Raw genomic sequence first — 17,773 nt, 5'->3', positions numbered from 1 at the left:
ATAGCTGCAGAAAAAGTTACATGGCTGACGTATAAGCATATCGAATTGCACATTGAAGAGAGAAGAGAGATACATGGTATAATGTCAAGGTCGATTAAAAACGAACGAGAGGTTATATAACAAAAGCACATTTATTTTACTTCGACAGAGTTTTCGTCCCAGTACGATGCTCGCGTGGAATGCTTTTTTAAGATTCTCGATAAAAAAAAGAAAGAAATGTTCATTCATATATTTCATTTGATGCGACAGATCGTTTGTAAATAATCAATTAATCAATCAATTGTTATTTGATACAACGTTTTCTTCCGTTTTCGTCGCGACACTTACTTTCACGCTTATTAATAAGACGATTATGAACTGACTGGAGGATAATTAATGAAACATAAAAAAAATAAATACGGAGAGGTATTACTCGATTTTCTTTTTTTCTTCTTTCTTTTTTTGAACTTGAAGAGACACGAAACAACGATGATACCACGTTTTTCGACAGGCACAGCACCAAGATCTTCCGTACTCTGTTCCAAGCGGTCGCTTTTTTTAACGGTCGGTGGTGGAGCCACTTAACAAAGGCTCTTACCTTATTAGTTAGCGTACGTGCTTAACCCAGATAGGACATACTCTCCCGTGAAGGCCTGTTATTAATCAGCTGCGAGGACGAATTAAATGAAATGTTAGTGACGTTTTAAAATGGGGTCAAAGGTCCCTGTACGAGCGAGTACAAAAATGACATCGGCGCGACTCTTTCTGTTTTCTTTTTCTTTTTCCAATAGATACAATAAATACATCGGTGTGGAACTGTATGTATGTGTGTGTATGTATGTATGTGTGTATGTATATATGGATGTATATATATATATATGTATGTGTATGTTATATGAGTAAAACGAACAGCAGAGACAATGCAACATTCGTGTGACTGCGAGGTAATCAAGCAGTCGATATATATATATATATGTATACTTTTACAATATATATATATTTATATATATATATTTCTTTATTTATCTTTCTTCTTTTCTTTGTAATCCTTGTATATACGTCTCTTGCGCTTTAATGAAGACATTCGGTTACATAGGTCTCCCACGTAGGAGGGAAAAAAGGAAGGTACGGCTTTTGTGCATTTGTTCCTTTTCCATTCGTTCGTTCGTTCTTTCGTTCTTTCGTTCTTTCGTTCTTTCGTTCTTTCTTTCTTTCTTTCTTTCTTTCTTTCTCTCTCTCTTTCTTTCTTTCTTTCTTTTCTTCTTTCACACTACAAAACTATACTTATTCCTTTACGTCACTGTCTCGCAGTTTCTCGACTCCTTTGATCCTCTCGCCATTTTTTAACGTCGTTCGATTGAAACGTTCATTTTCGATAAGAATAATCGATCGATCGACGTTCGAAGAAAGAAAAAAACAAATTGTATTGTACGATACGAGTCGGTGGAGGAAAAAATAAAACGGCGTGTCTAAAGATCAAATTTTCGTAAACACTTGCATTCTAACCAAACCTAACCTCCCACGATCGACGAGATGCGAGTAAACGTAACCTAGGCACACACTTTAACGCCCGTTACACATAAAGAAATTGTTTCTCTCTCTCTCTCTCTCTCTCTCTCTCTCTCTCTCTCTCTCTCTTCTCCTTTCTCTTTCTCTTTTTCTTTCTCCTTCTCTTTCCTTTTTAACATTTCTCTTTCTCTCGTAAATACGTGCTTTATCTTTCGCGCACGTATGCCGTAAAGTCGTGGATAATGGAACACGTACGAATATATCTTTTCTTAACACTCCTCTTCATATTAACACGCATTCTCAGGTAAAATATATGTATATGTATGTGGTAAGAGCGTGTGGTACTCCTGATGTTTTCCGATGCCGATCATCGCCCTAATCGAAAACGAACAACGACGACGGAACACACGAAATTCGAACATTTATTATTATTATTATTATTATTATTATTATTATTATTATTATTATTATTATTATTATTATTATTATTATTATTATTACTATTATTTTATTATTACTATTATTTTATTATTATTATTACTATATTATTATTATTATTATTATTATTATTATTAGTATTATTATTATTATTATTATATTATTTTTTTTTCTTTTTTTTGCATTATATTTTTTTTTATAAAAAAGATGTTACCGTGATCGTTTTCATTGAAAACGACGATCGATAACATTGTCGTTCTTGTTTCATCCGTAGTAGGGCGCTGCGATCGGTACGGACGAAAATATCGACAGAGATAAATAAAGTGAAAAGAGAATATATATATACACACTATATATATATAATCTATATATATATATATACAGTGCAGTAGATTATATATACTATATATATAATATAAATATTATATATACTATATATAATATAAATTATATATATATTATATATAATCTATATATATATAATAATATATATATATATCGAGAGAGAGAAAGTAAGGTCCTATTCAAGGACCTATCAGGGAATTGACATTACGAGAAAGAGCGTAACCTAAATTATCCACCCTTTCTTTATTTTTCTTCTTTATCTTTATCTTTATCTTCTCCTTCTTCTTCTTCTTCTTGAGTCACTTTTGACTTATTTAATACGTGTAAAAACGTACGTGTCGTACGTATATACATACTTGGATGCGATATTTGTCGTCGGTCAATGACGTTGCGTCGTATTTAAATATATGTATATGTTTATCATAATACATAGTAAAATCGTTCAGCCTCGGTTGCGTCGATAAGGTTTAGGTACTCATGAAGTATTCGGAACGTCCTCTCGCGCTCTTTTCTTGCCTTTTTACTTCTGTTAATTTTTTTTAATTTTCTTTTCCTTTTTTTCCTTTCCTTTTCTTTTATTTTCTCGGAGAGAGCACGGACGACGAATCTTCTCGAGACGAACGGTGTATAAAAGTGAATAGCGTGTACGTATTACACGTATATTCACATATACGAGGTACATCATATTTCATATAACCATACATTACACACATACGTATATCATACACACATCATACATCACACGTACATGCATACATCATACGTAGATCATACATCTAAAAGCATGCGTAGTACATACATCCATCCATCCATCCATACACACACACACACACACACACACATCATACATAATACATACATACATCATACATACATCATACATACATCATACATACATACATACATACATACATACATACATACATACATACATACATCATACATACATACATCATACATACATACATACATACATCATACATACATACATACATACATCATACATACATACATACATACATGCATGCATGCACTCATTCGTGCATGCATCACGAGCGAGCGTAATTAAAAAAGGACAGACGCTCCTGCAAATCCTCTTTATCGACCGACGACGCGACCTTTGCCGATATTATTTCTCGTCTACGTCGAAGTGTCGGTCATCATTTTCTTTCCTCTTCTTTTTTTTCTCTTTGTCTTTTTATTTTTCATTTTTTCTTTTTGCAATATTTTCTTTGTTTTTAATCTCTAAACGATCTCTTTCGTCGTTTATCCAGAATTTCTACGAAAAAGGAAAAAAAAAAAGAAAGTCGACAGAGGTCGACGATACGAGCTCCGACCGATGACGTTGTGTCGTTTGTCATGGAAAGAAAGCAAGATGGCCGCGAAAGTCGCAGGCACGTTGTCGATTCTCCCGTTTTTCTTCTTTGTCGTCCCGTTTTGTTCCAATCTTTTTCTCTTCTTTTGAAAATAATAAGAACGAAAAAAGAAGAAAGAATATACAACACAACAATACAGATGGTATATTCGGGACTTCGTCGTAATTCGACGATCGATCGCGAAATACGTAATACGAGTAACTCCTGTTCCGCGAACCTTTTCTCGATGTGTTTGTATACATATGTAGTGTACGTGTGTAATGCTTTGTGTGATCTCTCTCTCTCTCTCTCTCTCTCTATCTATCTCTCTTTCTTTCTTTCTTTCCCCCTCTCTGTATGTGTTTGTTTGTGTCTATTTGAAACGTATGTAGTACGTCATATGCGCGAGAGAAAAAGAGAGGGCGCGTTAAGGGTGTTGATTCTCATCAGACGAGTACGACTAGGACTTGGCCTTCTCGCTTTGTGCTTTGTCAAAGCCATCGATAAGTGTCTCGATGATGAACTTGATCGTCAGCTTGTAGATGCTCTCAACGTTTTCCGAATAACGATCTTCCAACGTTCGCTCCACTGCGTCTAGGAAAGGCTTCTCGATTTTCTGAAAGCAGATCTTTCGTTTTCTTTTTTTCCCTTATATCTCTTAAGATCTCGGAAAGGAATAATAAAGAAATAGAAAGAAAGATAGTAAGTAAAATTAATTTATAACATGGAAAAGAATGTATCTGTGATATAATATGATATAATGTAATATAAAAATATAAGTATAATAATGTAAAAAATTATTGTGGAGAGATAATTTATCATGAGAGGTTATATAGATTAATTTACTATTAACGATTGTAGGTAAAGTAGATTACTGTAAGTTAAGAAATAATATTGATGCATATATAAAAACTATTTTGGAACGTATCGTAAGATTCTTTCTTTTTATACAAAAGATATGATGAGTGTGAGATAAGTACGAGATTAAATAAACAAAAAAAAATAAAAAAATAAGAAACCATCACGTACGAACATATTTGAGGCATACCCAAAAATACTGTCGATCGAAGCCCGGTATTTTAGTGTGCGATGCACCAGCCTGATGCAAGTACGCCAGGAAGGTATCCATGTCGTCTAAACTCTTAATTCCTTCGTCGAGAGTCATCATGACCGTTCTAGCATGTTCGGCCAATTCCATGCTCGACGACTGTTGTTCCTTCGTTTTCAAATCCCGAAACTTGGTGAAAAGATTCAAGAGTTCTGCGTTCTCTTCGAATAACCTAAAAGTACAAATAAACAATGTGGTACGTATATAAATATATACATGCATATATTTTTGTCGAATAATTCCTTCGTTTTGACAATTTATTATTTTATTATTAAATTTTTCCTTTATGTGTGTGTGCGCGTGTGTGTATATTGTAGGTTATCTATACATATATGTACGTGTGTGTGGTACGTGTATTATATGCTCGTTTAAATGAAAATACAGGCTACCCTTGTATAACACGGGTATTTCATTCCATTGAAATACCGCGTTACATAAATCGTTTTATGAGAGACTCAAATTTAATAGAAAAAACAATATTTAATAGAAAATTTAATAGAAAGGGGCTTAGTTCCATATTCTTCTTAAAAATTATTTTAGGTTTTCTTTTTAAATTATATAAACTGACGTGACAAACAGGAATATATTTTTATCTAATTCAAGTAATTTATATAAGTTAATATATAAAACACACATATATATACATATAAAATTATAAATATAAGAAACATATTGCACATATAAAAGAAAAATAGAATTTCACTGAATGGAGTATGGTGATTTTAGCGATGTTGGCATTTTAAAAAATATAATATTTTATTGAAACCGCGTTGTTTAAGTACCGTTTTATACGACGGTTGCTTGTAATTTATTTTGAATATTAAAATATTTGGGTATACCAGAATGGATACATAGAATTTCACTTAATCGAAGATAAGAAGGAAATTAATTCTGTATTATCGACAGATTCGATCGCCGTCCAAGCTAACCTCAAGGAATGTGATTGATTGATTAGGTCGATTAGATACATGTCCTTCTCTCCTACTCACGTAAGTACTTTCCTCTTTCCCCGATGTAACGAGACATGTACAAATTAACAATCAATAGGTGACGATTTGTAGTGCTACAACGTAAAATCTCAACAAAACGACGATAGAAACGATTAACGATTAATATTATTTGTTATATAATACATCGTTTTTTTTTATTAGACTCGATGTAGCGAAATATTGAAAAGACGATTATTTCTGAAATTAATTATTTCTGAAATAGAATTTACTTAGTGAAAATAATTTAATCGAGAATTTATATATTGTATTTGAAGATAATAGCAATTTGTATTTGGTCGATAATTACAGTTTCGATTGTTACCTACGAAGTAAAAAATTTTTCAAGCAACCCGTTAATAGGTAATATATTCATGTAGTCTACGTACAGGGGCTGGTCAATTGTTCTTATTAACGAATTATTATAATCGCGATATTTAGTAATCTTAACGAAAAGAAAGGAAAGAAAAATTGGAAAATATTCTTCTTTTTATACTTTCTTTTATTAACACAAAAAGGTAAGAAAAAACGAACAGAAAAGAAACCACCATAGTTATTAACGATAACGTCGATGCATCGCACATATCTGCATACATCGTTTATTGATTTCCGAAGCTGTTGCTGGAGCAAATGCATATACACTCACAAGCTTGTCGCTTATGCGACATACCTATAGGTATGTAGCTCGATCGAATTTAATTAAGTTACATTAAAGCTACCTATCAAATTGCCATGTCTATGCACGTATGACATTTGACAATGGGACTAGATATTTTTGAAATTTTTAGAATTACAAATTCGTATCAATTTTTCTATAACGTTTAGAAATAATATGAATATTAGAGAAAAAAAATTTCGTTCTAAGAGAAAATTTTAAAGATTTATAATAAGTCGAAAAAATATCGATACGAACTTGACATATTAGCCTGCAGTCTGCAATTTATTCCATAATGGTCTGCATTAATTATATCAACGTGTACCATGAAAGCAATGACGATACGATCGGTGAGTGCTACGGCTTGAAGAACTTCTTCCGATTGGAATCTAGCTAATAAACGTGTTATTTCTGTTTCTGAATGAATTATCTCAAAATATGCAAAATAATATAAAGAAGAGAATTCATTTCGTTGTATGACAAATATGAAGATAAAATAATTCAACGTAGCATATGTTTAATAATATTTATGTGTCTTACGATGATTAACACCGTGGAATTTGTGACCACGAAAAGCAGTAAGTTTTCATTTATGACGCTTTCAGAAAGTAGCATGTTTTCATTTATGGCGACGAAGAATAGAATGTTGTGCTTTTTGGGTACGATAATTAGCACGTTTCAGTAATACGTCAGGAAAAGAAGCACGTTTTGATTTTATTCGAGAATAGTAGCACGTCTCACTTTTGAATTTGTTTTAACCTTCATAACTGAACATAATGAAAACCGAACGTAATAATATAGACAAATGAAACGTGCTACTTACTTATCGCAATAATTTTCAAAATATACTATTATTGTTCCTAAGAGAAAATTATGAATCGTACTTGTTATCATCGTGATTTAATGTCGAACACGTTACTTCTCGATAACAATATTGAAATATCGTGCTTCTTTCCGTGATAAATTGAATTGCGACTGGACAAATATTTCGTAAGAGAAACGAAACGTGCCACTTTTCGTAACGCACGTCGCCGTCGAATTACAATCTACGAGGATATTTTTAAATGTCCCGTTAATATTACACGTCTATATTATGCGATCGCGTTAAAAATAAAAGGAAAGTAAAAAAAAAAAAAAGAAGAAAAGAATAAAAAAAGAAAAGAGAGAGGAGAGAGAAAAACAGAATAAAGAGAACAAAATAAAAAAATAAAAAAATAAAAAAAAAAGAATGGAACAGAAAAACTTGGCGATGACCCTAAAGTCTAATATATTCAGTGACTTGCGACGGCTAAAGGGACCGGTAGCCGTCGATTTAATATCAAGAGAAGGAGAACGACGAGTCAGTGGAAATATACGAAATTATGGTACTAATTGCTCGTAAGCTTCAATGTTACTACGGAGTTTGCGGAAACGAGAGCTTCCCAGTTTCAATTATCTTTTGCTAGTAGAGAAACTGGAAATGTCAGGACTCGTGTTCGAGTTTCATCTATCTATCTTTCTCTCTCTCTCTCCCTCTCTATATATATATTTCTCTCTAATTCCATTCAAACTTTCCAAGCCCTTTTCTAACGCGCAGCCTCCGCAAATCCCAAGATCAATGTATAGATCTTGTAAAACTGGAACGATCTAAACGAGCCCGGCAAGATCTTCCTGCGATTAGCGTAATTTCAGTCTGAGCTTGGACCGAACTCGTTGTCCTTATCACCGTAGTTTTACTAGTAAACGACCGAAAGGTGAAAGAAAGAGAGAGAGAGAGAGAGAGAGAGAGGGAGAGAAAGAGAAAAAAAGGGAGAAGGAGAGTGAGGGAGATGGAAAGAAGAAAATTACATTTTACGAGATGAGAGAAAAATTAAGGCAGTCTAATGATATCTCGATTTAATTTCAAATTTAACCTTTTATAATCCAATTTTCAAATTCATTCGCGTTTAAATAAAAATTATATAATACGAAATTTGTATAGGAAATTTGTATATATGTATGTATGTATTAGTACATTAAAACATATGCATACTTATTCAACTTACTACTTATCCGTATATAAACCAACAAAATTAGATCTGTTGTTAAAGAACCTTTTTAGTTAACTTTAATTTAGTAAGGAATTAAAACATGAAAAGTAAATACTAACGCATACACACTGTACGTGAGCTTGTGACTTTAAAGCGTTACATGGTATTGTACAGGATTAACTTTCAAAAAATGGAATGAAACGTGTTCGTCAGGAATGCTCGAGTTGGTTAATTGTCTTCGTTAAAAAAAAAAAAGAAAAAAAGGAAAAGGGAATAGGAAAAGTAAAAAGGAAAAAAAAAAAAAAGAAAATCAAACCGTCATCAATAGAATTTCCCAGTGGAATGGAGACGCCTCGATTTCAAGTATATCAGTTATCAGTTAGAACTTTTTTGAAGCGAAAACTATCATCCCTATTTCTTCCCTTCCTCGCGCGCTCTCTCTGTCTCTCTCTTTTCCATCTACTACTTGGTCGAAACGTCCGTCGAAACGGACGTTTTTCTTTTTATTTTTTTCTATGAAAACGTGAAAAAGCAGAGAATCGTTCGGAGTACGCTCTTGTGAAGTCATTCGTAGCTCGGTGCTCCGGTTACGCGGATATCCAAAGTGCGCCAATACCAGAAAATCTATTGTTCGTCCAGTGCGAACGAGCGAGGGAGCAAGCGCGCGTGAGAGAGAAAAAGAGAGAAAAAGAGAGAAAGAGAGAAAGAGAGAGACACAAAAAAGAAGTGCACGTGACAGAAAAAGAGAGAGAGAGAGAGAGAGAGAGAGAGAGAGAAGGAAGAGAGAAAACGAGAAAACACAAACGAGTTTGAATGTCTGTCTTGTGCAATGATAAAAATAGAATAAAAGAAAAAAATAAAATAAAAGGAAGAAAAAGAAAAAGGAAGTAGTAAAGGAAAGAAGAACGTAAAGTTAGGGGATGGTTTTTTATTTTATCATACTCGTCAATCTTCCTTCGTCGATAAAAAAAAGAAATATATATATATATAAAAGTAGACAAATGATATTGAGAGATTAGAAAAGGCAACTAGAAATCCTTGACTCTTGCCGTTTTATCGGTTTATCGTGTTACCGTTTATAGACGTTGCTATATCTTTCCTTTGGACGTTGGCCATTCGACTGGGATAGATGAAGGAAAGAGAGAAATAGAGAAAGATAGATAGAGATAGAGATAGAGATAGAGATAGAGATAGAGGAAGAGAAAGAGCGAGAGAAAGAGAGGGAGAGAAAGAGAGAAAGAGGGAGGAAATGTTTGCGAATCAAAACATAGTTCCTTGATGAAACGATTCGATCTTTATTTGCGACAAACGTCAACTTCGCTCGTGAAGTACCGACGACGTTTGTGCAGTGAACCCGGCCTCATTCCTACCTCGCTATTACTCCTGCGCTATCGAAAATCGTTACGCACTTTCGAGGGAGAGAGAGAGAGAGAGAGAGAGTGAGAGAGGAGAGGGAAAGTGAGAGAGAGAGGGACAGAGAGAGAGAGAGAGAGAGAGAGACAGAGATAAAGACACGCTCGGAAAAATTTATTTTATTCTTAGTAACTATTTTAACAAAGAGACGTCGATATTTTCTCTTCTTTCCTTTTTTATTTTGTTAATTATTCTTGAAATAAAAAGAAAGAATGAGATATCTATTTATCTATCATCATCATTATTATCATCGTTTGGTATAATCTAAAAAAAGGAAAACGAAAAGTAAAAAAGAATACACACACACACACACACATACACACACATGTAGAGAGAGAAAGAGAGAAAGAGAAAGAGAGAGAGAGAATATGCGTTTAAGAAGTATATATTCTTGAAAATTTTTTGTTTGAAGTTGAACATAAATGTGCTCCTTTTTTTTTAATCGATCGCGATAATACATACGTACTACATACGTAGGTACATCTTTTATGCATGAAGTATTTAAAGTGCAGTGCGAAAGAAAAAACAAAAGGAAAAGAAAAAAATGTAGGAGAATAAGTAACGTTAAATATGATGAAAGTATTGAAAATTGTTCAAACTTTCCTACAAATTTTTAATCACTCGCAAGAGATTAATTCCCTATACGAACGTTATATCTGTTCTCATATTTACAGGGTAGAAATGAGGAGGGATAAGAGTGAGAAAGAAAGAAAGAAAGAGAGAGAGAGATAGAGAGAGAGAGAGAGAGAGAGAGAGAGAGAGAGAGAGAGAGAGAGAGATACAATATGGCGGGAAATTTGAATCACAAAATACATCGGCACGTTTTGTTTAATTTTGTGGAACGATATCAGACGTTTATATGTACCTATATACTCGAACATATATTCGTGTTTGTAGATATGCATGTAGATACACATATACAAATACGAACGGACGTATTACTTACACACATAAAGCTTTATTCGACTTTGCACGAATAACCAATTCAATTATGAATGTGAAACGAGCACGCGAACTGACACAGACACGTTGGATTAAGTCGAAAGGATATATTGCGATTGGGAAAAGCATGTTTTAAGAAGACGACGAGGTTCATTTTCGGTAAGTAATTTTCATGGTTTCGTTTGTTCTACATACATGCATATACATATGCGCGCGTATTATTTCATACACGCATCCACAAGAGGAAAAATTTGTTAACATTAATAAGAATGAAATTCAAACAAGTCTGTGTCTATCATCGGACGTATCACTTATCGATGATAGAATGAGTTAGTTTTCTTCTTGTTTTTTTCTTTTTCATTTATACATTATACTTTCTTTTATCTTCATTTTCGGTTTTTAATATTTCTACGTTAAATATGAATAACACTTTTCACATGCAACCGATATTATGTTTGGTCATTAAATTTATCAATGACGTTAGCTTGAATAATTTCATTCATGGACGAACGAATAAATTTTCGACGTATGACTTGCGTTACGTTCGATGCTTTTTTTTTGCCGACAGACGATAAAACATCTTTTGGTCTTTTCTTCTTTTTTATTGTCTTTTTTTTTTTTTTTAAGAAAAAAGGAGGAGAACGAGGGAGAGAAAGAGAGAGAGAGAGAGAGAGGCAGAAAAAGACAGAGAGAGAAAGAGAGAAAGACAGAGATAAAGCACATCATCGGCGTCGTTCGAAAGCAGAGGAACAGGGTGGTTCGGTGAATAATCCACCCTACTTTCAGGGTTGTGTTTGACGTTGATGGCGGCCTTGAAGAGCCTAAACGCTCAGCTAATCACGTAATGGCGCGTGACGCGAAGAAACACGGCTTGTTCTACCGTGGAAAATGTATGTGCTCTCGAAGGAAAGAGAAAGAAAGATAGACGGATAGACAGATAGATAGGTGGTGAGATAGATAGATAGCCACAGAGAGAGGGAGAGAGAGAGAGAGAGAGAGAGAAAGAAATAGAGAAAATTGCTAACGTCACTAAGAATCGCTAACTCGATACTAGAAATTGATGTTGGAGATTTTTTCGAACGTCATCGATAATGAATTCGGTAAACGAAAAGCGTAATAAAATCTTTCGAATTCTTTATCTCTTATCAGAAATATGTGTACCAAACTAATATTTGTTTATCTCAATTCGTTTTTACCTTTATTTATTTTGTTTAATTTATCTCTCGAAGTGCTGAATTATTATGGTTTTCCATTTTATGATATGAAATTTAATAATCGCTAAACGTTGATGAATGATTGTTAAATCATATAAATTAATATAACGAATAATAAATAATAATTTATAAAAACGGGACAAGTTGTTTGTTAATTGAACTATCAAATTCTAACTTGAAGTAAATTATTTAAAAATATTTTAAATAATACGTTGTGATTATTTTGTGTGCTATTTCAATGTTATTCGTGAAAATATCTCGAGTTTGATCCAACAAACTTGTCCATTTTATTTGGTACTACCAACGATATCACATAGATCGATCGACGTGTATCTATTATAGTTCATGTAACTATAGATCCTTTCTATTTTTAAGTTGAAACGTGCGCTCTTGAAGAGACACGAAAGCGTTCGATCGTTCCTCGGTATTCTCGTTAAAAGAGGAAAAGAGATAGATAAATAGATATATAGATAGAGGTAGAGAGAGAAAGAGAGAGAGAGAGAGAGAAAGAGAGAGAAAGGGAGAGAAAGGGAGAGAGAGAGAAAGAAAAAGAGAGAGAAAGAAAACAAACCTTATGAACATGTAGACACCAGTAGGTTCCAGAGCTCTTCCGACGGCTCTCCAACTAGCCATAACCGTAAATTTTTGCCTAGCTGTCAGAGGAAGTCTTGGATCCGTCGTAGTTTGAGGAGGTGGCGGTGAGCCTTCGCGAGCATTTTGATTTCGCGATTTCGCGGCTGTCAACTTGCTAAGTTCGCAACCCATCTTGATTGATCGATTATCTACGACGTCCTTACGACGTCCTTTACTTTTTATTTTACTTGAACTTTAATTTCACCTTGCTCGAAAAAACGCGATGAGATATTTCTCGTATATGAAATCACGAATAGATTCAAAATGGCGATCGAGAGAATCCTCGAGCGGTGATCATCGATCGAGAACGCTCGTCTCTCTCGTCTCGTTTATTGATCGAAAGCATTCCGGAACATTAAACGTTTATCCTTCATAAATGTTCTTTCCCCCCCCCCCAAAAAAAAAAATGAGAGAACGTTTCTTTTTTTCTTTCTCTTTCCTTTTTCAATGGTTCACGGTAACAAATACGCAAAACTGTCCGACTCGAACTCTCCTCCAATAAGATATCGAGAAACTTGAAATTTTCTAATTTTCTTCGATTCGTCATCGACGACAAATCGATCGTTCGTTAACAGTCACGATCGTCATTTTATCGAAACATTTTCATCATCGTCACGCACGCGCGATCAAGATCTACTTTTGCCCCTCTTTAACACGCAAACACGTGCTTGAAATAGTGACACCGGTCGAAGCACTGGCTGGTCGCTAAAGTTTCTCCTGCTTCCATCGCGAAGCTTCAAGCGGAGGGAAAAACAAGGAAACAAGAGATGGAACAAGGTTCTCACTGATCTCGTTGGTTATTTCAGGAATCAATTCGATCTTCTCTGGTATGGATCGAAACTAAGTCGGCGGAAGCCAATTGAGAAAGAAGCACGTCATTTAGAGTACATCACATCGACAATGTTCATTTCGAGTCGGAGGAACGCGGGGTTGGAGGGTGAAGGAAATACAAGTGGTAGTTGCTCTCGAGTATCAGAGGGATGATGATATTGACAGGAGGTCGAGTGTCGGCGGGAGAAAGCTCTCTCTTTCTCTCTCTTTCTCGTTCTCTCGCGTGTTCCTCGAGATACCGAGTGTCCTCATCGAATGATCATTTCTTTCAATACGATTGCTTCTCTTTTCTTTTCCCTTTTCTTACTGACACGTTGTGTATGTATATATATGTATGTATGTATGTATGTATTTATATCTATATATTACTCTCTCTCTCTCTCTTTCTCTCTCTCTCTCTCTCTCTCTCTCTCTCTCTCTCTCTCTCTCCCTCAAATCGATTCCTGTCCTCTCTTCCTATCTTCGTTGATATCGGGCCAATCGAGAGCACCTGACGCTCTCCGTTATAACTGATATCTTTTCCTTCTACTCCTCATAACACCGAGACAGAAATGAATGAGAATGAGAGATCAACCAAGAAGGAACTATCGTATCTATCTATTTAATCCTGACCATCCTCTTCAAGGAAGCATCCGGTCCAGTTTCATCTCGTCGTCCATTGACACTCAATATTTTTACTTTCCTTCACAGCTTATCGTCCATATTCACGAAATCCTTTCGAGGTTATATCAGTCATCACTCGTTTATCGTTTCACTATTCACTTACAACAAACTTTAGATTTGTAAATTGAACCAGTTTCTATTATCGTTCTCCCGCGTTTCCCGTTTTCTATCTTTAGACCGTTTCCCGGGGCTCCCTGGCAAAGAGCTTACCGTGATTCTTCCACGTCGGCGATATTGCCTAGAGCCCAGGCGAGCCAAGACTGAGGCGCCCATAACAAGTGCTCCGCGACGCATGCGTCCCGACGCCGGCGGACCCTTTCCATCCTTTAGTCCCCCTTCTCTTTATATCCCTCCTCATCCTCATCCTCATCCTCATCCTCATCCTCTTTTCCACAAGCTACGAGACCAATTAATCGGCCACTTTCCATTTTTCCTTGTCATCCATTTTCTTTTCTCTCTTCCTTCATATTCTATGTATATTAGTCCAGTCGATTGCTATTACGAGTATCAATGATCGATCGATACGATTTTACGATATTTTTATTGATACAATATCTATCAGGAAATTTTATCTTTCAATGAAATACATATATCATCGAGAGATGAAAATTATTATTCGTATATATTATTCCAATGGAAGTCAACGATATGTATATGTATCTATCTAATTATGTAAAATCGCGAGTATCGGAAACGTTCACTTTTAAAGTGTGATAGCTTTATCTCGATGGTAAAAGAAAAGGAAAAAGAAAGTAGAGGAATAAAGAGCGAACGTTGGTTAGTATCGATGTTCAAAGTCACGAAAGATTTCACGCCAATACGAAAGATATTTTTTTTTATCTCGATATATACAATACTGTGTCCTTCCCTTATCGTAGATCAAATTTTATATTCTCCATAGTTGGTAGGCAGAATGCCTCGGGGATTCTTCCAAGAACTCTCGTTCCATACCGAAATTATGATTCTAGGCACAGACGCGGCCTCGAGAGGTCGAAACTCGATGGGCGTTTACTTCGACGCCTTCGCCGTTAACGAAAACGAAAATACAGTACTCTTCTTCCGTTCTACTTTCGCGTCGAATAGACAAATTCTGAGTTTGATGAAATTCAGATAACATTTTATTTATCATCGAAACAAGGAGCACTCTTTTTCTTCTCGAAACGATTGAAAGAGAGAGAAAAAGAGAGAGAGAGAGAGAGAAAGAGAGAAACTCATACGTTCAACAATTTGTTTTTATAATTCAACAAAATACTCTGTTTACATAATTTGTAAATATATTCATGTAGTAAACTTTATACATATACGTTATTATAAACTCAAATATTTAATGTAGTTATTGACATGATTATAAGCTCGAGATAAAAAACTAAATTTGTTCAATTAAACGTATTTAACGCGATAAATTGTACAACGATAAAATATCTGATAATTCTAATATACATACATATACATATATGAAGTCTTTAAATAAAAACACTTGAATTTCTTAATATGATAATAAGTATAGCATAACATTTCTTAGTATCATAAAATCCATTGATAGAAAAAAATGTTTTCTTAATTCATTGATTACTAGGAACAGAAATCCTGTTTGTTGATAAACAAAACATGTAAAAGTATTTCTATTGATATGTTCCATTCTATATGCATATATATATATAAATATATATTTCTCTATTGTTGATTTAATCGAAAATCCCAATTGACGTCGACGAGGAACGAACAATTTGATTATTGTAAAATATATACGCGCAATCTGCATAATCATACTCCGTTCGTATAAATTATAAGCAGTTAAAGCTTTCGCGTTCGAAGCAGAGCAAGCGTACACACTCGTATCGTTGTGCGAGCATGAATACATCGTTCCGATTACTGAGTTAACTAATTCTACGTGCTCAACAATGGACAGAGCAGCATAATGTTACTGAATAAGATTTACATAGGTAAAATTTTTCCTTTAATGATGGCCTTGAAGTTAGTTTAGGAAATAGAAATTATATGTATATATTCCTTATTTTTTCCCACTCATTTATTTCATATATATGAACGCACATACATACATATACACACAGACGTATATACGTGTGAATATTTACTATATATAAACGAGAAGTTAAATAGATCGTTACCATCCAATTACGTTAGTTCGTTCTATTATAAGAAATAAAATTTCTTTCTTGGCGAAGACTTGTAAAAGAGCCGATCGATGTGGAAATTATCGGGAACGAACGAAACGTTCGAGACGGGAGCGGATGCCAGCACCGCCAATTTTTCGGCACGTAACAAAAAAGAAAGAGAGAGAGAGAGAGAGAGAGAGAGAAAGTGAGTAAGTGAGAGGAAGTAAAAGATAGAAAGAAAAGAGATTAGGATCGATCTTCGGCAAAATTGACGCCAAGATATCCTGCCCGGTAAGTAACACGAATTCGTTCGAAGAGTTTACTTTTTACAAGCCACAATGTTACAAGGAATTCTTCTTTTCCATGGGCTTTCGAAAACGTATTTCTTAAGAGATCCACATATAAGAAACGATTAGATTTTGAAAAAAACTCTTGATCTTCTTCGTCTTGCGATCTATCGCATGAATTGGATTCGAAACGATTCTTTCAGGAGCAAAGTACAGAAGCCAAAGTAGAAATTAGATATTTCTTTTATTTTTTCTTTTCTTTACTTTTTTCCTTCTTCTACTCTCTCTCTCTCTCTCTCTCTCTCTTTCTCTTTCGTCTTATTTTTCTTCCGAATACATTGAAGCCAGCACATTTAACAATAAACCTGTAGGTTTCAGGAGCAAGCTAGACATATAATTAGAGCGAGGTATCTCGTGAGAAAATGCTCCGCCATATAATGACTTCGGGTCACGAAACCGAAGGAAGTTCTTCACTTCGGACTCCGGCAGTCTTGTTTATACGTAAGACTGTCAGTTGATTTCTTTCTGCCAGCCACCAATCTCAATTGGAGCTATCAAATGAACGAAGAGAGTATGTATTCGAATAAGGTGTCAAGTTCGCGGTATAAGAATGATTAGGGTTGATCGTAATGCGAATAAGTAACGATTTAAAAACGTGAATCATTGCTTCATAGAATCAACTTTGTACGTTCAAATACACGGATTGGATGGTTCTTTGTATTGAATGTATCGAGTAAATGTATCGATCGATATTGTAGGAATCTGTGCATAATGAACGATTCAATCATTCTGAAACAAGTCCGACAACGAAGACAACGATTTCGAGATCGTGAAACGTACGAAAGAGAACAATCATGAAAGTCGTAATAGTGTATCGCGTAGAGTATAACGTAGAGTAGTAGATGCGACATTATGAAAGTTTCATGAACTCGATGAAATCTAGACTCTATACCTATTCATAAAACCATTAGTACGATAACTACGATGTCCATATCTTTTGTTTGTCTTAAATGGATCGTACTCGTGCCAATCTATTCTAGTTCTAATCGTTCAAAAAACGAATTAACGTGAAAGAACGTGCCGATAGGAAGGATAAGAAAATTCGAAGTGGAGATAAATGGCGGGCCCATTTTCTTAGAACGCGGTCGGTAAGTTAGAGATCTGCGAACTGGGGCCCGAGGATCTTCGAAGGATGGTGTGTTAGTATGAAAGAAAGGAGGCGCCATGGCAGTCTTAGCTCGGACAAAAGCTAGTACATGGGATTCCGTTCATTCTCCCATAAACCTTGC

At 34.8% G+C, this 17,773-nt stretch overlaps 1 protein-coding gene across 1 annotated transcript; it reads right to left on the bottom strand.

Moving 5' to 3' along the window:
- Nucleotides 1–112: 112 nt before the first annotated feature.
- Nucleotides 113–14,363, bottom strand: LOC127067226 (neuroglobin-like). Its single transcript, XM_051001922.1, has 3 exons — nucleotides 12,525–14,363; nucleotides 4,675–4,906; nucleotides 113–4,242 (listed from the first exon to the last, which is right to left on the bottom strand). The coding sequence occupies exons 1-3, from the start codon at nucleotides 12,716–12,718 to the stop codon at nucleotides 4,087–4,089; spliced, it is 582 nt and encodes a 193-aa protein (XP_050857879.1). The 5' UTR covers nucleotides 12,719–14,363; the 3' UTR covers nucleotides 113–4,086.
- Nucleotides 14,364–17,773: the final 3,410 nt, after the last annotated feature.

Source organism: Vespula vulgaris, chromosome 10 (assembly GCF_905475345.1).
Source record: "Vespula vulgaris chromosome 10, iyVesVulg1.1, whole genome shotgun sequence".
NCBI classification, from domain to species: Eukaryota; Metazoa; Arthropoda; class Insecta; order Hymenoptera; family Vespidae; genus Vespula; species Vespula vulgaris.
This window is presented reverse-complemented; position numbering and strand designations above follow the sequence as displayed.

Bases quoted from the DNA above. Each gene is read 5' to 3' on its own strand.
- LOC127067226 (XM_051001922.1), bottom strand. From the start codon at position 12,718: ATGGGTTGCGAACTTAGCAAGTTGACAGCCGCGAAATCGCGAAATCAA. The intron at 4,907-12,524 runs GTTTGTTTTCTT...TTGTACTTTTAG, and splicing joins GGTGTCTACATGTTCATAAG to GTTATTCGAAGAGAACGCAG. The intron at 4,243-4,674 runs GTATGCCTCAAA...ATCTGCTTTCAG, and splicing joins TCGATCGACAGTATTTTTGG to AAAATCGAGAAGCCTTTCCT.